At 37.1% G+C, this 22,876-nt stretch overlaps 1 protein-coding gene across 2 annotated transcripts; it reads right to left on the minus strand.

Moving 5' to 3' along the window:
• Positions 1-559: 559 nt before the first annotated feature.
• LOC107807669 (thiosulfate/3-mercaptopyruvate sulfurtransferase 2) lies at positions 560-16,303 on the minus strand. 2 transcript variants are annotated; one of them, XM_075219828.1, is made up of 12 exons: positions 16,048-16,303; positions 14,923-15,108; positions 14,275-14,334; positions 14,034-14,096; positions 13,673-13,797; positions 13,428-13,590; positions 10,307-10,366; positions 9,602-9,660; positions 7,692-7,773; positions 2,020-2,083; positions 992-1,059; positions 560-866 (listed from the first exon to the last, which is right to left on the minus strand). In XM_075219828.1, the coding sequence occupies exons 1-12, from the start codon at positions 16,153-16,155 to the stop codon at positions 771-773; spliced, it is 1,134 nt and encodes a 377-aa protein (XP_075075929.1). In that variant the 5' UTR covers positions 16,156-16,303; the 3' UTR covers positions 560-770. The 2 variants fall into 2 exon arrangements, with proteins under 2 accessions (XP_075075929.1, XP_075075930.1); XM_075219829.1 differs by having other exon boundaries at positions 14,275-14,327; positions 14,919-15,108.
• Between the last annotated feature and the right edge of the window lie 6,573 nt (positions 16,304-22,876).

The raw sequence follows: 22,876 nt of genomic DNA on the forward strand, positions 1-22,876 counted from the left end.
ATATCTATAAGCATGAATACCAAATATATGGAGAAAGAAATTAAAAAAAAAAAAATTATAAAGTAAAATATCAATTGTTTAGTGTTGCCTCTTCAGGATTACGCTCATTGGCAAGGAAAAGTATGCCTTAGAGCCTTGAAGACAACATTGAAGCGCCAGCTAAGCGAGGCAACGCGCTCAACATGTTTTGAGCCTCGCTTTAGGGCTTAAGCGTGCTTTAAGCGCGCCTTAGATAACACTGCATTAAAAAATCAAGACTACTCAATTTGAAGAAGACAAAAACCTTCCCCCCTCAAGTACTAATTAGCGTCTAACTAGATAGGGGATCATTCAAATTTCAAATTAAGAACAAAAGCTCGTCATCTCCTATGCCATATACTAGATGATGCATGAGTTTCCCACTTGTAGATAAAATTCCAAAACTTTCCAAAAAGATTTAATGATTAAAAAAAACTTAACCGAGGTATAACGGAAGGATAATTTAAACTATTGCAAAGATTTTGATCGGGCTCAAAGCTCTCCAATCCACGTTTGACCTCATTAAGATCAGGGAAAAATACGAGACAAGTTGCTCCAAAATATAACACAAGGTAAAATTAACGTAGTTCGTACAATTGAGGAATATTTCTTATCCCTGTCATTCAACAATACAATGACTGTTTGTTACACCAACAATTAAGAAATGGATCTAGATTCACAATCATCGAAGTTCACCAATAAAAACAAAGCAGACCTTACGAACACCTCTCTTGAGAGCATTTTCTTCATGCTTAAGATGTGGAGACGGGGGTATCTGGATGCGCTCCCCATTCTGTCCACGAACCATCATAGACTGGAACGTCAGTCTTCCCTAATCGGTGGAGGCCCTAAAGAGATGAACAAACATTGAGATCACCCCTCTTTTGAGACTTCAATACCACATAAGAGGGGAGGGGGGGATATTGCGGGGGGAGAGGGGGGGGGGGAGAGAGAGAGAGAGTGTTCAACTAACCAATGCAAGTATGCAAGCAGTTACACCGGTGCCACAAGAAGTACCAACAGGCTTGTCCAAAGAGATACCTGCCAAAAGAACCAAGTATTTGAAGCATATTTACCTAAAGGGCACGGCATGTCCAAATTATATACAATCCATGATTAAAGAAAAATCACATTACCAAATGAAGAAGTGCCAACTCTTCATTTCAAAGGGGAACCTTTTCAATGTGCCATAATTGCATTAAATGCAATAACATTTTACTCCTCCAATGCCAGATAATGCATCAACGCAAGTGGAAGAAGAAAACAACACGAGCAAACTCAAGAACACCTAAATATGTAAACCAAGCTCTTTTGCTTTTTTTTTTTTTTTTTTTGCCATGACTGTTAGAGGCAAAAAGCATAGAAAAACACCAAAATATATCGGGGGCTTAAAGCACAAAATACAATTAAAGCATGGTTTTAGTGGGAAAAAATTGCTAAGAAACAAAGAAAAATGTATTTAATGCAAGAAACAATAACTAATATACACGCAGTTGTTATATGGAGAATAGATTATTTAAAAAAAAAACTATAATTAAGAGAAATATATGAAGAAAAAATCAAGTCAATTAAGTTAACATACTATTTCATATTTTCTGATTTACATGTAAATGTTAAGTTCTTTTCGTAAATATTACGTTTTATATACTAAATTTGCAAATCTTTTTTCTAATAACCAAGGAAAATGTTGTTAACAATAAATGTTCCATTTTTGCCGACTATATTTATTGTAGTGTTGCCCTCTTAAAGGAGGTGCCGGACTGCCTATAGGCAATGAGCGGCAAGCCTTTGCAATGAGGAGCTTACACTGAAGCACCCAACCTGAGCTTCATGGTAGCCTCAGGTCTTGAACCCGCCTCAAACAAGCACGCCCTCTTTCACATATGGCTCACAGTTTTTATGAGATCTAATATTCAATAAGACTAAAAATAGCAGGAAAGCAAAACTACATAAATGAAACATGCCCAAACTCTAAGCTAAGAACACGAGACCAATTGCTACCTTCTTGATCAAATTTTTTCTTGAGCTCTTCATGGGATAAGAGTGTTTGCGAGCCATCCAGCATCTGAGAAGAATCACCACAAACAGATAGATTTTATCATATAGCTACAGAACTTGATCTAGTCTAGGATTAATTAGGATTAAGCTTTTGGAAACAAGGAATTACAAGCAAAAACAGTGTGAAGCTCACATTTCATTGGTTCAAACTCTCATAGTGCTGGAGACTATCCAAGGTTGATTCAGAGCTTCAACTAGATAGGTCTTTACATAAATCATCGAAGAAAAGAAGCAAGAAAATTGAAGAGGTGGCTATACACAATGCTTTTCCAGGGATTAGGTGCAATGTTAGGTGCACCTTAGTGGGGCAAAGAGAAGGTAGGCCTCATCTTTCAAGAATCTTTGCAGACAGACAAGGGCATCAATGTAGAATCCAAGAGCCCAATATGCCCACAATGATTCATGGCTGACACGAGAGGCATACTATTGAAATTTCTTCTTTTAACACTCCGTTCAAAAGGTTTTAAGCAAAATGTATCAAACTTAGAAGCTCATGGTTTTCCTTATTGTCAATGTGAGAAACCTACAATGTCATGCACCCGATAATCCAAATGATACCAATGCTTGAAAGTCAATACTCCGTCAAAATAATAACAAAGTAAGAAACAACTAAGTTAACTTATAGCCTGTTTGGCCAATCTGGAAAATCAGCTTATTTTGAGAAGTGCTTTTTTTCAAAAGTACTTTTGGTGAAAAGCAGTTTCTGTTTGGCTAATTAATTTGAAAAGTACTTCTAAGCATCAATTTGTATTTGGCCAAGCTTTTAAAAAGTACTTTTAAATGTATTTTTCTCAAAGAAGTACTTCTGGGAAGAAGCTACTTTTTCCTGCTTCTCCAAAACTGCTTCTGCTTCTCCTCAAAAGTACTTTTTTTTTTCTAAATCTTGGCCAAACATTTCAACTTTGAAAAAAAAAAACACTTTTTGAAAAATAAGTGCTTTTCAACTTGGAGAAGCTTGGCCAAACAGGCTATTAATTACAGATACGAAAGTTTTCCTACAAATGGGATGGCTTCAACATTGGGAGGATAACTTGCCAAGATACGTAAACAGTAAATTTGCTTGTAGTCACAAAAGTTTTCCTACCAATGGGCCGACTTCAACATCCAAAGGATGGCTTGCCAAGCTACGCAACTCGGAAAACTTTTGCACTACAACCATCGTTAGCTGTTATAACTCAGAAAACGTTTGTAATACAACCAGCTAACTTTCTTAGAGTATTCTTATTCCATTTTCATATAAGCATCGGCCTTTCCATCCATTTCGGAAAAAAGAATAAAAGAAAAATTTAGAAGGAACTCATATATAATATATTAAAAAGATTTACAATGATTACTAGATGATCTTCCAAGTACTACATAGCCTCCTTTATATAGGAGCTAGGAGGTTATTACAAGACAAACTTATCTACAAGTGGGTCCCCTTATACATGTGAAAGACCTTAGGTAAAACAACTATTATACATGACAACAACAATGACAAACCTAGTGTAATCCCACAAGTAGGGTCTGGGGAGGGTAATATGTATGTAGACCTTACCCTTACCTTGTAAAGGTAGAGAGGCTGTTTCCACTAGAACCTTCGGCTCAAGGGACATTGGAAAGGAAGCAACAAAGAATAAAAACAACAAGGAAATAAGATAACAGAATCGAACAATATAGCAGATAGAAATAGAGATCTATGAATAAGAAACTCTTGACTACCTGTCAACCTTCAACCCTAATTCTCGACATCCACACCTTCCTATCGAGGATCATGTCCTCAAAAAGTTGAAGCAATGTCATGTCCTGCCTAATCACCTATCTCCCGTACTTCTTGGGCGTACCTCTACCCTTCTTCAGATCCGACGTGGTCCACCTCTCACAACTCCTAACCGGGGCACCTATGCTACACCTCTTCACATGTCCAAACCACTTCAGCCTCGATTCCCGCATCTTGTTGTTCTTAGGGGCCACTCCCACCTTATCCCGAATAACTTCCTTCCTAATATTATCTTTCCTGTTATGCTCGCACATCCATCTCAACATCCTCATTTCTGCCACTTCCATCTGCTAAACATGGGATTTCTTGTCTAGCCAATACTCAGCCCCATACAACATAGTCGGTCAAACCAACACTATGTAAAAGTTACCCTTTTAAGTCTTAATGGCGCGCTCTTATCCCACAAAAATCAGATGTGAGCCTCCACTTCATCCACCCCGCTCCAATACGATGAGTGAGATCCTCGTCAATCTCCCCGTTACCTTGGATAAAAACCCAAGATACTTGGAACTATTTCTCTTGGGGTTAGACTTGACTATCAAGCTTCGCGTTTACTTCTACTTCAATTAGTATTGCGTCATCTGCAAATAACATACACCATGACACTTCCCTTTGAATGTGTCGCGTCAGCACATCTATCGTCAGGGCAAATACAACTTGTGAAAGGATGTGAATGAGGGGTAATATACATCACAAAGCATGTGAAAGTTGGATGATATATATGACAAAGTGTGTGGAAGTGGGGCCCGGGGAGAATGAAAATATGAGAATTATTCTTGGTATGGGAAGATGATTTCTAGGGTTTTTGGCAGATAATGTGGGATTAAGGTAAGAATAGCATGGGTTAAGATTCAAGTTCTCATTATCGGATGGCGTCGATTCTGCTTCATATCTGGCCTGGTCTTCGTTTCAGTTATCTTTTGTTGTACCACTTGGTGTTTGACGATCTTGTCCTGTTGTGTTCCTTCTCCTTTCTTGGTGGAATGTGAGGTGTAATATGTAGTCTCGACCTGGCGACGTCATGGGTGATTTTATATCAGATGACTTCGTAAAGTATCTGGTACTCCTATGATGCTTCTCGAACCCGTTCCCAATGGGGATGAGTGTGGTATAATTCCAACTTGCCCATATTTCTCCTGGATACACTTATTTTGCTGGAAGATAATTCTTTGTGCTTTGTTGTATTCTTCTTTCATGGATAAAATGGAGACGAAATATTTCCACCAGAATGATATTTCTACTAGTGTCTGGACCTTTCTGTTAATAATCCAACTTGCCCATATTTCTCCTGGATATACTCATTTTGCTGGAAGATAATTCTCTGTGCTTTGTTGTATTCTTCTTTCATGGATAAAATGGAGACGAAATATTTCCTCCAGAATGATATTTCTACTAGTGCCTGGACCTTTCTATTAATAATCTTCACCGGTCTATGGAACATGAATATCTTCGTTTTGCAGGAATCTTTGAAACATTTCATCCAATACCTTCGAGGCTTGAACCACAATAGAAACACTTTAAGAGCAGATTCAATGTTGTCAAAGTCCTTACGCATTGCACTTGAATTCCATGAAAATATAATATTGGTGACATAAGTACAAGAAAAACCATAAAGGTTCTTGAGGAAAATCTCTAGCTTGTGCTATGAATATGTGACAAAATGGATATTCTGGATTGATCCCATATGGTTTAAGAATAGATCTTCTGTGTTGCCGAAAAGCCTGGAACTCGGAATAAGTTCCTTCCATTGTGAACTCTGGAGGGTGATCTATCGATTTTAATAAACTAGTTACTGGTACATTTGTAAAAATAAAGATCTAGCTGGTTGCCATATGTTTCGACTTCCTCTTCTCTAGCGAAAATCCTTTTGAGAATTCTTTTGGTCGAGATAGAAAATCTCAAAAAGATTTTCACCAAAGAAGATGAGGTCAAAATAAAAGCCCACCAGCCAGATTTTTGTGTTTACAAATGTCTCAGAAACCAGTTTATTAAAACTAATAGATCATCCACCAGAGTTATTCAACCTCATAAATCCATTTGATCCATCCATCATAAGGGAAAGAACTTACTACGAGCTCCATGCTTTTCTGCAACACAGATGATCCATTCTTAAACCATCTAGGGTCGATCACAATATCCATTTTGTCATGTATTTATACCACAAGCCAGAGATTTTCCCCAAGAACTTTCATGGTTTTTCTGTTATTTATGTCACCAGTATTATATTTTCATATTTTCATGGAATTCAAGTGCAATGCGTTCAAGGACTTTGACAACATTTTTTGATAAGGAAAAAAAAAATTGTCAAAGTCCTTGAACGCATTGCACTTAAATTCCATGAAAATATGAACCTGCTCTTAAAGTGTTCATATTATGGTTCAAGACTCGTAGGTATTGGATGAAATATTTCAAAGATTCCTGCAAAGCGAAGATATTTATGTTCCATAGACTGCTGAAGATTATTAACAGAATGGTCCCGGCACAAGCAAAAATATCATTCTGGTGGAAATTTTCCGTCTCCATTTTATCCATGGAAGAAGAACACATCAAAGCACAAAGAATTATCTTCCAACAAAATAAGTATATCCCAAGAGAAATATGGCCAAATGAATGGGCAAATTGAAATTATACCAACACTCGTCCCCATTGGGAACGGGTCCGAGAAGCAGCAGAGGAACACCAGACACTTTATGAAGGCATCCGATATAAGATCACTCATGATGTCGCCAGGTTGAGACTACATAATTGATGTTACATCTCAAATTCCACCTACAAAGGAGAAGGAACACAAGAACAAGATCATCAAGCACCAAGCGGTACTACACAAGATAATTGAAAAGAAGCCTAGAAGACAAGGCCAAATACAGAGCAGAATCGACGCCAACCGATAATGAGGATTTGAACCTTAAGCCATGCTATTCTCACCTTAATCCCACATTACCGGCCAAAAAATCCTAGAAATCATCAATCCATATCAATAAAAAAATTCTCATATTTCCATACTCTCTGGGCCCCACTTTCACATGCTTCCACATGTTTCCACATGCTTTGTCATATATATTACCTTCCTTTCACATGCTTCCACATGTATATTACCCCTTTTTCACATACTTTCACAAGCTTTGTCATGTATAATAGTTATTTTAGCTAAAGTCCTTCACTATGTCGAAGGGGACCCACTTGTAGATAAGCTTGTCTTGTAATAACTTTTGTCTTGTAATAACCTCGTATCCCCTATATAAAGGAGGCTATGTAGTACTAAGAAGATCATCTAGTAACCTTTGTAAATCTTTGTGATATATTATATATGTGTTCCTTCTAAATTTCTCTCTTGTTCTTTCTTTCGAAATGGATGAAAAGGCTTATCCTTATATGAAAATGGACTAAGAATATTCTACGAAAGTTAGCTAGTTGTAGTACGAACATTTTCTGAGTTATAACAGCTAAAGCTGGTTGTAAAACAAAAGGTTTCCGAGTTGCGTAGCTTGACAAGCCATCCTCGAGATGTTGAAGCCAGCCCATTGGTAGAAAATTTTTGCGACTATAAGCAAGTTTACTGTTTGTGTGGCTTGGTAAGCAATCCTATGGATGTTGAAGCCAGCCCATTTGTACGAAAATTTTCATGTCTATAATTAAGTTAACTTACTTAATTAGTTGTTTCTTACTTTGATATTATTTTGGTATCAAAGCATCAAATACATTTTGGAAATAGCATACAAATAATTTAACCTATTCAAGTGAAAATACTTCGGCATATCTCAATTTCAAGCAGGAAATGGTTCATACAAGAGATGAAATAGAATAACTGCCTCAGAATATTGAAAAGATCATTTTTCTTCAACAAACCGATCCTCACCTGTGGAAACGGAATACACTTGCTCCCAGGTACATGTCCACTTCTTATTCCTCTTCGAGGCTCTGGTGCAACACCATCAAACCTAAAAAGGTGCAAAACAGAACTCTTGATAAATAAACAAATATTGATTAACTCTAGAAAAAATTAAGCTTGCGTAAAATGAATTCTAGAAAATTTGCACATTAAAACAGTTGCAGTTGCTTCAGTCAAGTGTAGTAGATTTTGAGTTTATGGCCTCTATTATCTCCTTTTAATAAAAGCTTCTTTCCTAATCTAATGTCAGGTAACATTTACATTTAATTATCCAAAAAACATAAACTATTGCTCCACACCAACATATTTTATGTTTGTATGTATTTGGGTACCACGTTGATGTAGCTTTGTTTTAAACTTAAAACAGAAGAGAGCAGCATCTGTATTATAGCTAAATGAAAAGAGAAGATATACACAATTACTTATTCTTGGACAAGCAATATTGCGCCTAGCTTCCATGATATGACTATGCAGAAACAATAATTCTTGAGAATAAAAATGACTAAGAAAGCAACTTCACCAAAACAACTTGAAATGTGGATATGACCTACTCTGTAAAAACTATTCTTAAGATGATTTTTCCGAGACCATCATGATACAGTACCTAAAAGACAGCAGCCATCAACATTTTTTTATTTTTAAGCAAAGTGATGGCGCCAATAAAGGAAGAAATCCTACTGTAAAAGATAATGTGAGAATGCTCCCTCTTTTTTTATGACCGAGAAATACGTTTGGACCGGACCCTTTGGCCAACTGCAACATTCGGAACTCGGGGACAATGGGCCCGCCCCTCTACCCTTCTCCACTTAAAAACTAAAGTTAGTTTGCTCGGCACAGGACTCCAACCTGTGACCTAGACACAACTTCCTCAACCTTTGCCAAGTGAGTAACCCGCGGGGGCAATGTGAGAATGCTCCTTTCACATCAGTTAAAGAAATAAGTTGCTATAATAATCTAAAACCGTAAAGAAAACATATATAAGCACCCCTTACCTATTTAAGACATTACATAATGAGTGGTCCATTCATGAACCCGTAGATATGTAAGATGTCTTATAACACTAATAACTCCTTACTCCATAACTATGGCGAATTTGAGCAGATCAAAGAAGGATATATTTGCAACATCTTCAGGATTCCATTTCCCTAGGGTAACCACTGATAATGTTTATCTGATTTTTCCTACTAGCTAAGGCACATTAATTGGAGCCATTGCTAAATGTTTAATTTGGCTATGCCAACAGTCACATCAGGAGTAGCAGGTTCTGCCCTCATGTCCTAAACATAATGTATTGCAAGAAAGAAAAATTTTCATATATTCGATCAAGGCCATCTAGATGACAAGACATGCCAAAATATATTACTCCGGCCTTTCTAATCATACAACAAAGCAAAAGACTCTTTGACTAGCATATTGAAGTAATTATTCAAAAGGAGAGCATCCAGCAACGTCCTATAGATGACAAGACATGCCAAAAGATATTACTCCCACGTCTCTAATCATACGACATATTTGGCAAGGCACAAAAACTATTTGACTAGCATATTAAACTAATTGTTGAAAAGGAGAGCATCACCTCATTAGTTAAGTTTGTGCTTTTAATGAAGTTGAAATCTTTGAGGTATGGGATGGTCCAATAAAAAATCACTACTTTTTGTAGCACATGTGAAACATTTTGAAACTTAATGTGTCACATAAATTAGGAGGGAGAAGTAAAATCTAATGGTCATAAAGGCAATAATTGCTTCAAGAACTAATGGACAAAAATAAAATATATAAATAACTTTCTCATCTTGGTACATGTATTGTTGAGCAAATACCTTAGCATATTAGTCTATCACGTATAAAAAAATGAGTTCGCAGACATAATGAAGTACCTAGCTTTGGACCGAGCATCTATATGCTGATATGTTTTGTCTTCAATGTTCCTTTTAACCTGAGAATATAAACAAATTATATCTCCAAATCTATAACTAAGCTAGAATTAATGACAAAATATCAGAAAATATAGTTAAATATGGATAGCATATTGAAAGATCAATCTTGTTGACAGATGTAAAAATAAGGACAAAGATTGTGTTCGCATTTTTTCCAATATTGGACTATCATACAGTCATCCAACTGTTGACATTCACAAAGAGCGGCAATAACCAGCTTCTCCAAACAATGAAACAGACCTAAGTATTCAGCAGAAAACAACCAATAAAGGTCATAGTCCTAGATTTTCTTCAGAAACTCAGTGGAGCTCTCCCAGTCACTCAAGGAAACTGGAGCAGGTTTTTGCAGAATAAAGTTGCACTAAGGGTCACAAATATGAATCAACAAGCTGCTTAATACCCACTAATCACAATCTATTACTAGTTCGGTTCATGTTGTACCTTTTATCTAGACCTACCATCCATCAGCTCTAAATTGTAGCTGGAACGAGAAATAATGTAATTATAAGCAGTTTGAATCTGAATACAGCCTAGATCTTGATAATCCAGAAAAGTTCCTTGCCATTACCACCAGCTTCAGTGACACATGGATAGATGCTGCTCCCAGCAAGTGCTATAGGCAGAAAGCACAACAAGGAAACCAACCTGATCGAGATTCCAGACAAGATGCGGCTGAAACTTGATCTCGAAGGTATTAGGTCCAACCTGCACAAAAAAACATTCTAACCGAAATATTAAAACAATATACATTAAACGCACAATTTCAGAAGCTACAAAGAGAGGGAGAGTGAAAATGTACCGACAGTTTTATAAGGCAAGAAAAACTGATGTTTCAACACTATTTACATATATTCCAACGGGAAAAAAGGTACTTGCAAAGATTCGTCATATTCATGCCCCAAGAAGACAAAGCTTGAAAGAAAATAGAAACTTGTCAAATATCATATCATTTGCTTCGAAAAGCTTCATGCTATGGAAAACAACATTAGTTAGTTGAAACTTTTGGCACTGCAGTAAATAGAGGAAATTACCAAAAGCTCCAATTTATAATCCTTGATGTTAAACTTACATGTCGAGATAGAATGCAAGAGTTTTAAAATTCAATTAATCCGTAAAAGTTGGATATCATTATGTTACAGAAACACTATATATGCTCTCAATCTATTGGTCAGAGCAAATGTAGGAATACAAGGTTCTCTGATACCACCTTGTCACAGCCTAAGTCTTAAACTAAGCGTGCTTGCAGCACTTGTGACAGTTTGCCTTCGTTTGGAAGGTTAGGTAAATTTTATAAATGATTCAGCACAAAGACGGCTGTTTTCACTGTACCACTTGGACAGTTTGCTTTCGCGATTGAATATGTGGCAAAGTACGTAACGCAGTCCTATATCTGACCAACACTGCTACCCCGTGGCACAGAAAGAAAGCTGACATGGAGAAGGGTCTTTGTCACAGTGGCACTTGGGGACCAGTTCAAGACTCAGCTCAAAAACCAATCCTATCCTGTCAATGTCATATATGAGGCTTGGCGGAAGTTGAAGGAGTCGAAGCAAACTGACAGCATCGAGAGACTATGTAAAGGAATTCACAACCCTCATGCTTCAAATCCCTAACCTAACTGGAGATCTCCTATTCCATTCCATGGATCACCTTAAAGAGGGTACACGAATATGAGATTGACCATCCTCAGTGGATCCTAGTACCTTCCGATCAAGTTATGAGGCATGACCATGACTCTTAATGCTTTGGTTGTCGGTTAAGTTTGACCATGATGTCATCTCCAACCTTGTTTCATGACTTGCATGTATTTTTTCCCGTGATGCTGATCAGGTGATACACTATTTGGCAGTGATTTTAGGTTACGAAGTGGAAACATTCCCTATTGTCTACCTTCCCCAGTATTTGGGAGCAAAATTTAAAGACCTTGGTGCTTGGTGAAGTTTCATTAATAGATGTGAGAAGAAGCCAACTCCCTGTAAGAAGCAATACTTATCTTTAGGGGAAAGACTTACACTGGCCGATAGCGTTTTGGATGACATCCTTACCTACTTGATGTCCTTACTGCCTATACTTTCCAGTGTCGAAAAGAAATTGAATAAAATAAGAAGTAATTTTTCTATAGGAAGGCAATTCTAAGAAGACGAGAAAGATCTAGTCATATGGTCACCATGGAAAAACGATGTGGAGCAGGAGTCAAGAACTTGAAATATGTATCGACAAGATTCCAAAATATGAAGAGGAAGTCTCAAGACAATTTACAGAAGAGAGAGTATCCATTATGCAGTAGATGCTTTCCGTGTGAAGATCCCTTAGAATCAGTGCATCATCTCTTTCTACATTGCAGACAAGTCTGGCAGATCTGGAAAATCAGTGACATTGGAGGTTCTTTTTTTTTTATTCCCCTCCCCTTTGATTCCCCTTTGATCCCCCTTTGTTGGAGCTATTGCTCCTTTGGTGACTCGAACCCACGACCCTGGGGTTGTAGGTGGGGGGTGTTGACCATCGGAGCAACCCCCTCTTGTCGACAGGTTAAAGTCCCCACAAAAGTAGCATGCTTTGGGTGGATATAAGTCATGCTGCTCGCTTGACTCGAAACAATTTACAGAAGAGAGTGAAAAAACAATTACAGAAGAGAGAATATCCATTGTGCAATAGATGCTTTTAGTGTGAAGATTCCTTAGAATAAGTCAATCATCTCTTTTTTCATTGCAGATAATTCTGGCAGATATGGAAAAAGATTCTAACTATAGTTGGGTTTATATGGGACATGCCAAGAGATTTCAAGCAATCACTCAACAGTTGATTGCTCCTTTGGTGACTCGAACCCACGACCCTGGGGTTGTACGTGGGGGGTGCTGACCATCGGAGCAACCCCCTCTTGTCGACAGGTTAAAGACCCCACAAAAGTAGATGCTTTGGGTGGATATAAGTCATGCTGCTCGCTTGACTCGAAACAATTTACAGAAGAGAGTGAAAAAACAATTACAGAAGAGAGAATATCCATTGTGCAATAGATGCTTTTAGTGTGAATTCCTTAGAATAAGTCAATCATCTCTTTTTTCATTGCAGATAATTCTGGCAGATATGGAAAAAGATTCTAACTATAGTTGGGTTTATATGGGACATGCCAAGAGATTTCAAGCAATCACTCAACAGTTGACAAGAACAAAAGACTGGAAAGAATAAGAAACATATTTGGTGCTACATACCTTTGTGTATAATCTGGACTATATGGTTAGAAGGGAATCATAGGTGCTAAAGAGAAAACGAATGTATAACATTTGTAAAGTATCGTCATCTTCACTATTTGTATTTTTCAAACAAAGTGAATAGAATTAAGGAGATAGGAAACATGATGGATTTAATTGACTTCTTAAGCATAGAGTAGGAGTTTTTAAGTCCACCTCTTGTACACAAAGCAAAGGAGAAAAGAATCTAAAAAGACAGTCTGACTTGACTTTTAAGCAAAAGTTGACATCCCTTACATAACGAAGGTTAAACATGAAACCCAGAAGTAGACACCCTCATGTCCATTGAGCCCTCCGGATATTCAGGAAGCACCAAGAAAGACAATTCTTAAACAAAATTTGGTATGATGCAGCAAAAGTCCAAGAATACAGCCTATCTCAGAGAATATTGTCCTATTACAGTATTGCATCAAAAGGTGCTATGCTTTAGAATGGTTAAAGAAAAATTAACTTTTTTGCGGAAATCTTTTTTTTTAACTGATATTCAATAAGCTCATGGGAAACAATATTTATCTTACCATCTGTCCTCGATATACTTTCTCTATTGCCTCACTGGCAGCGCTAGCTTTCAGAATCGCGTCGCCAGATGCACTTGATTCGACATCATATTCTGAAGCACGCCATCTTGGCAAGCCACCATCCAAAACCCAAACTTTGTCATGTCCAAAAGCTCGAAACGTCCTGATTACCGATTTTGCTATTGATTAGTCACTTTTGGATGACATGGGCTTATCTGTCTTTTATCATCAAATGAATAACTCACCACCAAACACGAGCCGCACTGAAAATGCCCTTGCCATCGTATACGACGACACCATCTTTGTTTTTGATACCAAGAGCAGATACAGCAGCTGCAAATGCTTCTTCGGATGGCAACATATGCGGCAACTGATAAATCAACCAATTAATGAAGTTTTTTATACCATAAAAGGTGATGACATCCATCTCAAAAGCATGTTGGATGACTAGCTAAAGCATCTACTACAAGTGTAGAAACAGATGGGACTAAAATGAAACAAAGATGGTACAATACTGAAGCCAGAGAAGGTTAGTAACTTGCCTTTACATAGAGCAAAATCATTCTTTGAAGAGGAGAAAAAAATTTAGCAGGGAAGATGTCTCACATTTGTAGTTCGATCAGATATTCCATCCACATCAAAGAACAGTGCTCCAGGAATGTGCGCGACCTGTTCAAAGCAAAGTTAGAAAGAAAAAACAGAAACAAGGGGACTGTTGAACAAATTACCATAAAAGAAACTAATGAGAAAATGAAAATTGCTTGTCTACGAAGATATTTACTACAAAGCAATCAAAGAATCAAGATAAAGCAGTGTCACCAAAGAAAAATTTCTTAGGAGCCACCACCTGATACTCCTGAAGTGGATTTCTCTGCTCGTCTGGCAAGTACCAAGATGCATCTAACACCTTTAGGAAAAAGGAAAAAGAAACAACATTTCAGTTCTGTATGACAGATGCCTTACATAATACAACCTGCACCACACTCCTCACCCAACTAATTGAAAAGGGAAGAAAACACATGCAAAAGCATTGCTAAATAGATTTGAAAAGAAAAAGGAAATCATTGTACATTTGAAAGGCATGGGCTGAGTGCAAAAATATCATAACTTTAGGTTTACTCTTTAGAACAGAAAATGTAGTTAGACCGTTGTAATAACAGCCATACTTGAAGGAAGGGGGTTCAATTGAATCTCCTTCGTCGAAACATTTTTTTATCAAGCCCCTTCGTCGAAACACTATACTGTGCAAATAGGTAAAACTAGTTTTGTTAGCTATTGATAAGTTGTTGAATCCCCTTGACACAGGGGAAAGTTCTATAAGTGGCAAAAAGAGTTCACAAATTGCTTTAGGTCATAAGTTCAGATCCCAAATGTGACATTTTTGAATCCCCTTGTATAAATTCATGGCTCCACCACAGACTATCACCATTTTTATTGTTTACCAAGCGTTTGACTGGTTAGCGCTGCAGTAAGATTAAAAACATCAATCACACACCTTTAAGTCAGGATCTCTGAGGTTTGCATGGAGCCAGTCAACTGAAACAACCGATTCATTGGTTGACATTGCTAGTGTTGAGAATGATGGTTGTGCCCCAACAGTTGAGGAAGCCATACGAGTAAAAGAATCAATAACCTTGTTAGAGTAGTAGATTGGAGCTGCTTGCAAATGAAATGGTTTCCTCTGCAAGGATTAAGCAAATGATAAACACTGTTGTCAACTTTTTATGGCAAATAAATACAAGAATATATAAGAGCCAGAAAGTTGTTGTGCTGCTAACAAATTTCCACATGACATGAAAGAAATCACACTTTTCCCAAGAACTAAAATTATCCAATAACTCTTGTAGCCTGTTTGGCCAAGCTTCTAGGAAGTCGAAAATGGTTATTTTTGAAGAAGAAAAAATGCTTATTTTAGAGAGTTGAGGTATTTGGCCAAGTTTTTAATAAAAAATAAATACTTTTGTGTAGTGGCAGAGCCAGAAGCTGCTTTTCAAAAATTGGAAAAGTTGCTTTTCCCTAAAAGCACTATTAGAACCTTGGCCAAACACAAATGGATGCTCTAATATTAGCAAAAATACTTTTCAAATTGATTAGCCAAACACAAACTGCTATTCTCCAAAAGTACTATGTCAGAAAAAAACTTCTAACAAAAAAATACTTTTCAAAATAAGCAAATTTTGGAAGCTTGATTAAACAAGCTATTACTCTTAATCATTCCAGTAATAAAGATGAAGATTTGCAACTAGGCAGATTCAAGATTTGAATTTTATGACTTCGGGATTCCACTAAAACCCTGACCATTTAAGTTATTGGGTTCAAATTTATTATTTATATATATTTAGTAGATTTCTTAACGTCTATACAAGAGTGAGCCAAAGCTACTAGATTCTGCTGAACCAATAACAAAAAAAATTAACTGACATCTTATTTGCAAGAAGGGATTATTAAATAGATAATCTCACAAAAACCCGGTTTAGTAAATAGCTACTACGATGATAACAATGACCAACTGAAGAAAATGCATCATCATCAAAATGAACCAGATTTGCATATACAACTAGAAGCAAAAAACATAAAGGAAACCAAATAGCAAGTAGTGAATGAATATAGGAGAACTCACGGTGAAGGCAGAGAGCGAAAATCGGGGGTTTGGGCAGAGGAAGGAAGTGGAGGAGGATTTGAGAAAGCGGTTGGCAAAGAGACTCTTGGATAAAACGGCTGAAGCCATAGGAATGAATATCACAACATATTACCAAGTGAAAGGGGCTCCGTTTTTTGGGAATTTTTCTCAACTTTTGTTTGATAAGTAATTTGTTTGAGTAAAGGTAGATGGGATCGTATTGCAGGATCTAACAGCTGCAGCTCTTAGAAGTGATGATAGATGATGCCAAGGACTTTAAATTAATTTATTTATTCTAGTATTATAACAATAAACATATGTAAAGATTAAAAAAATAATTGATAAAATGATTTACTCATTATTACATTCAATTTATATTAACAATAAATTTTCAACTACTAAGAATAAAGTTCAACAACAACAACCACCCAGTAATAATCTCACTAGTGTGGTATGGGAGGTTAGAGTGTACGCAGACCTTACCCCTATACATAAGGGTAAAGAGGCTATTTTCGGGAGACCCTCGGCTCAAAAACAAAAGATCTGTAACAACAACAGAAACCATACAAATAAGATCACCACCGTAAGTGACAACAAATAAGTGGGAAGGACAATAATTATGGCAATAATAAAAATTATAAATATAATATAAATAAAGGTAAAAATAATAAATAAAATATAGAAAGGGCAATGGAACAATAATCGCTATCAGTCCTATATAAAACACTATCAGACTAGCCAGAACAACGAAGAAAAACGCTCAACTAAACCCTAACATACAACCCTAATGCTCGACCTCCACACCTCCCTATCCAGGGCCATGTCCTCGGAAATCTGAAGTTGCGCCATGTCTTGCCTTATCACCTCGCCCCAATATTTCTTAGGCCGCCCTCTACCTCTCCTTGTACCAGTCAAAGTCAATCGTTCACACCTCCTAACCGGGATATCTAGACTCCTCCTCCGCACGTGCTCGAACCATCTAAACCTCGCTTCCCGCATCTTGCCGTCCATGGGAACCACGCCCACCTTCTCCCGAATCTTTTCATTTCTAATCTTATTCAGCCTAGTGTGCCCCCACATCCATCTCAACATCCTCATTTCGGCTACTTTTATCTTCTGGACATGAGAATTCTTGACTGGCCAACACTCGGTCCCATACAGCATGGTTGGTCTAATCACCATTCTATAGAATTTACCTTTAAGTTTCGGTGGCACCTTCTTGTCACACAGGACTCTAGACGCTAACCTCCCTTTCATCCATCTCACCCCGAAGAATAAAATTCATTTTTCTTGATTAATGTACGACCAAATAAACTTGACAAGTTTAAAATTATTAGGTGATTAGTGATGATTGCGATATGAAGCCAAATAGGCAAGTGGAGCTGTGAGTTGACTCGTAGAGTCATATTTTTGTTCATGACTTGAGCTTTGGATTGATTTTTGAGCTGGTCGAACCAATTTTTAAGCACTTTTTAAGGTTTTTTCAGTGTTGGACAATATTGCAAAAGAGTTTTAAAAAGTTCAAAAAATGCTTAAAACAAGTTAAACGTTAAAAGTTGGGTAACTCCAACTTATTGTTTATAGCTTTTAACTTATCTATATTTGACCGAGTATATTATTTTTCTATCCCTTATGATTTTTTAATATTCCAAAAGTAACTTTCTAAACCAAGCCCTAATTCATATATTTCTTTTCACTCTTTCTTTCTTAAACCTTTACATTACCTCTACCTCTATTTCTGCGTTCAGCTATCTTATGTTCGGCTATCGTTGAGCTTCGTTTTTCTTCTTAAGAATCCACTTATTATATTTTTTTAGAATTTATCTTGTTCAATCTATTTTGTGCCTGTGAAATTTGTTTCTTCTTTTATAAGAATCCACTTATTATATTTTTTTAGAATTTATCTTGTTCAATCTATTTTGTGCCTGTGAAATTTGTTTCTTCTTTTATTTCTAATATTCCAACCTGGAGACAGAAATCTCAAAAAATTGAGCAAAAAAACTTCATATGTGGTGTATCACATTTTATAAGTAACAAAACAAATATGAATACCTGTGAGCTTATTGTGTTGTTATATATTGAGCAAGAGGAGCCAGGTGTGGTGCGTAATGTTAGATTACCATACATATAAATACCATTGGAATAGTATTACTATCTTTTATCCACTACTTACTGCCATTTACCGAATTTGACCAAGCAATGATACTTCCTAGAAAATCACATTATTTTACATTTAAAATTTAAAGGTGAGCACAGTACGATGAAAGTTGTAAGCTGTGTTCGGGGGGAGTTATTATCTAAGGTTGGCCTCTATGGTAGAATCAGTCAGGGGACCTGAGAGGCGGTGGTTTACCCTGTGGCGGATGTCAGCAGTTCGAGTCCGCTTATGTCGAATCAGGATCAACTAGGACAGGAATAAAGCATTGGGTCGAACTTTTCTTTGGTGTTAGCATGGCGTACTCCTCCTATTCGAACCGGGATTTGAAACCAAATTCCTCCTCAGGAGGATAGATGGGGCGATTCGGGTGAGATCCAATGTAGATCCAACTTTCGATTCACTCATGGGATCGGGCGGTTCGGGGGAGGGACCACCACGACTCCTCTCTTCTCGAGAATCCATACATCCTTTATCAGTGTATTTACAATTATCTCTCCCTTTGGCAAGCTGCTGCCAAACAAAGGCTAAGAGAAAAAAGAACAGAGGCATGACTGACATAAATCTACGATTGGATTCAAAAAAGCATAGGCCTCGGGCAATTTGCCGAAGAAAAAACTACTCGAAAAAAAGGTTCGAATTAAGACAGATACCGATCAAACTAAAGATATTAAGCATAACACACTTTTTATTCTTGGAGATGATTGCATTTTGCGACGTTCCCAAAATGGAGATTATTGGGTAAATTCAATATAATAGACGCATGTTAGCATTCCAGCATTCCACCATTCCGTTGGAATAAGTTGATAGGACCCCCTTTTTTACGTCTCCATGTTCCTACTATGTGGCAACATGGGGGCGAAAAAAGGAAAGAGAAGGATGGGGTTTCTCTCGCTTTTGGCATAGCGAGCCCCCTGTGGGAGGCCCGCTAGGGTGTTTCGTTGTGGAAATAAACAACTTGGGTGTGCATGTCCAGTCTAGTCTACCTTTCGATCCACGAGGATCAGGATCAAATGAATGCGCATTCTCTTTCTGGCAAGCGAAGATATACTTCTAACCTCTCAATAACCAACGATCACGCGAGGTAGAAATTATTTAGTTCGGATTTTTCTGGTAAAAAAGAAGATAGGATTCCTGATTATTCAGACCTTAATCGAATTTCTTGGGAATCCTACAAGATCCGTTCGTTCTTTTTTCTTTGATAGATGGTCAGAACTTCATCTGGGTTCGAATCCTACTAAGAGGTCCACTAGGGATCATAAATTGTTGAAGAAACAATAAGATCTTTCTTTTGTCCCTTCCAGGCGATCGAAAAATAAAGAAATGGTTAATATATTCAAGATAATTACGTATTTACAAAATGCAATGACACGAAATGCAAGTCATGGTGGAAAAATATGGGTATGTATATTTCCAGACAAACCAGCTACACTAAGACCCGCAGAAACACCCCAAAGCAGATTTTGTTCTCTCTGCTCCTCTTGATTCTGTTGTTCTAGACAAAAGATGAAAGAAAGACAGGATTAACCGAGGCTGTTCAAACAGGCATAGGCGTCTTTCCTCCTCGTCTAGTAAAGAAAGGGCATCCTCAGACCAATAGAGCCTAGACAGAGAGAGGACATTCCCTATGCTGCGGTTCGAAAAGGTATCCCAAAGCAGGTGTATCCTTCTTTTTATCATTTTCCAAAAAGTTGATAAACTTGGAGGGTATGTAAAAGATATTCTTTGTTAACCATTGGTCATTAAGACGTATTCTCAAAATCCTTATATCTACAGCTATGGCAATAGGGGAGTGATTTGATAATATGCTAATTTGACCGCTTATGGACCGATCATTTTGAACGCAATATCAATAGGTTGATTATTTCGCTCTTGTATCTTCCCAAAGGAAAAAAATCTCTAAGGGTTATTTCCTAAATCCGAAAGAGTCGATACAATTCAACATAATCTAAGAAATGATCAAATTTGAAAATCAGATCTATAAAAATTCAAGTTTCATTTTTGAATGAAGTTAGACGATACAGCTCTTATTAGTTTAATAGTTTACTCAAGAGTTACTCAATGAATCAGTTAATTGGAATTGCGGGATGGATAGATGTTACAGATAATGGCTCTAAGAAATACTTGTATAAAATGAATTGGAAAAAAATACAAAAAGAAATGGTAATGAGAGCATTTGTCCTATATGTACAAATCCAAATCGGGCGGATCTTTACCCGGAGTAGAGAATAAACCTAAAAAGATGAAACAAACCCATTCAGGAAAAAAAACCCTTTTTGTAAATTCTTTTGAACCTTACCTTTTCTTATTATTCCACCTACATAAATCTAAATGGACAAATTGATTAGGCCAAATAATTTCATATGTATAGAAATATCATTATTTGAATGATCTAAGTTCGTGCAATTTATTAATAAAAATGATCAATTTATTTATTAATTACTAATATTTTGGTCAATCGTTGAATAAAATCAACTGAAAGAGCCTTGAATACTAGAATAAAAACACCTAGACCTAACAAGATTAAGTGATACCTAAAATTGTGGTCATTTTATTTGATCTTTCCAGACATAACCAGAGAAGGAAAAAGATTCTTCAAGTGTCTCAGGTCCCAAAAGTGCATGATAAATGTCGTCGAAGCCCAATACTGCAGAAAAAATTAAATAAAGTACTCCAGATACAAAGTATAGAAAGGTGTCTATAACTTCTCCCCCAAGTTATGGAAGAAGGAACCGAGAAGAAGGTATCAGCAATAACTGATTTTATTACGGGATTGGCCATTTTATTTCGATCTTTCCAGACATAACCAAAGAAGGGAAAAGATTCTTCAAGTGTCTCAGGTCCCAGAAGTGCATGATAAATGCCGCCAAAGCCCAATACTGCATAAGAAATTAAATGAAGTACTCCAGATACAAAGTATGGAAAGGTGTCTATAACTTCTCCCCCAGTGCCTACCGAGCTTGAGGTGGGAATCTAAAATGGTTCTCAAGGTGAATACCAACTCAAATTAAAGGGTCCTTATTATCAATCCTTGTGGGAGCTTACCCCTATGGCTTTAGCACGCCCTTCCTCTTCTAAGGATAAATACCCATACTATTGAACTATAGCTCCCCTCTACGAGATGAACTCAACAAAGAAGAGGGGAGGACTAGACTTGCTAGCTACTTCTATAAGACCGGGGATTTGTCTAAGTCTTCTTTCTAATAAGGATTTTTTTAACCTATTATGTGACTCGACTGCTTCCAAAATTAGGTCATCGACCAGTAATGCAACTTGTAGAAGACTCCCTACCTATACCTAGCGGAGTTGGCACTAAACTATATGCTCCACTTTTGTTGCCCTGGTTTACATCCCGGAGTACTCCTATCCATTTCCTTTCACCAACGGGTCCTCAAACCTTTATGATTTTGTGTCGAACCTGATCTCCATCTTCGAACTTCTCGTTCGATCTGCCGAAGCTGTGGAATGTAAAAATACATCGGTAGGGGAGCATTTCGCCTTAGAAAGAAGCCTCCGTGTGAGCGGTGATGGACGAAGCGGAAGCAAGAATGTCGGCTTGAGTAACGCAAACATTGGTGAGAACCCAATGCTCGGAAAACCTAAGGGTTCCTCCGCAAGGTTCGTCCACGGAGGGTGAGGTCGTGTCTCAGTCCCAATGTGATTGATCATCCTCTCGAACCAGCTACTGATCATCGCCTGGTGGTATTAAAACGCCGATATGTCGGGATATCTTATCTTTCTCTCTAAGAAAATCTCAACTATATTAATCTCCTCAAGCCATAAGACGTAAGGCCTTGTATTCGAATAGAAATATCAATTTTTCATCTAAAGTGGCATAGATGCCATGCTTCCTTACTTCGACAGGGTACAAATATCTAAATTTGATAATTTTAGATCCTTTTTAAGACCTATTGCCAATACTAAGTAGCAGTCAAAAATTTGTATCCATTTTTCATGATATTATGCATGGATCAGGTATATCATGGCGAATTCTTCAGAAAAAATTGTGTCTTCCACAGTGGAATATGATAAGTGAGATCTCGAGTAAGTGTTTACATAATCTTCTTATGTCCGAAGAAATGATTCATCGAAATAATGAGTCACCATTAATATCGACACATCTGAGATCGCCAAATGCTCGGGAGTTCCTCTATTCAATCCTTTTCCTTCTTCTTGTTGTTGGATATCTCGTTTGTACACATCTTCTCTTTGTTTCCCGGGCCTCTAGTGAGTTACAAACAGAGTTCGAAAAGGTCAAATCTTTGATGATTCCATCATCTATGATTGAGTTGCGAAAACTTCTGGATAGGTATCCTACATCTAAACCGAATTCTTTCTGGTTAAAGAATCTCTTTCTAGTTGCTCTGGAACAATTACTGTTGGTATCGATCTTAACCCAGACCTCAATATCTTCTTTTTGTCTAAGAGAAAAATGGATAATTTTCCAATCAAAATATTTTCTATCGAGATTTCTTTCTATATATATAATATTGCCTTTTCTTAGATAATTATTGATATGAAGATTGCCGAGCATAAAAAAAGTTGTGTTTGGACGTGTTGGAATTAGAAGAAATTTCGAGGTTCTTATTTACTTGAAAGGGTAATCTAGAAATAAAAGAGTCATTTTAATTTTTATAATTAATCGATTTATATTCTAAAAGATCATATCTATAA

Source organism: Nicotiana tabacum, chromosome 8, assembly GCF_000715075.1.
Source record: "Nicotiana tabacum cultivar K326 chromosome 8, ASM71507v2, whole genome shotgun sequence".
Classification (NCBI taxonomy): Eukaryota; Viridiplantae; Streptophyta; class Magnoliopsida; order Solanales; family Solanaceae; genus Nicotiana; species Nicotiana tabacum.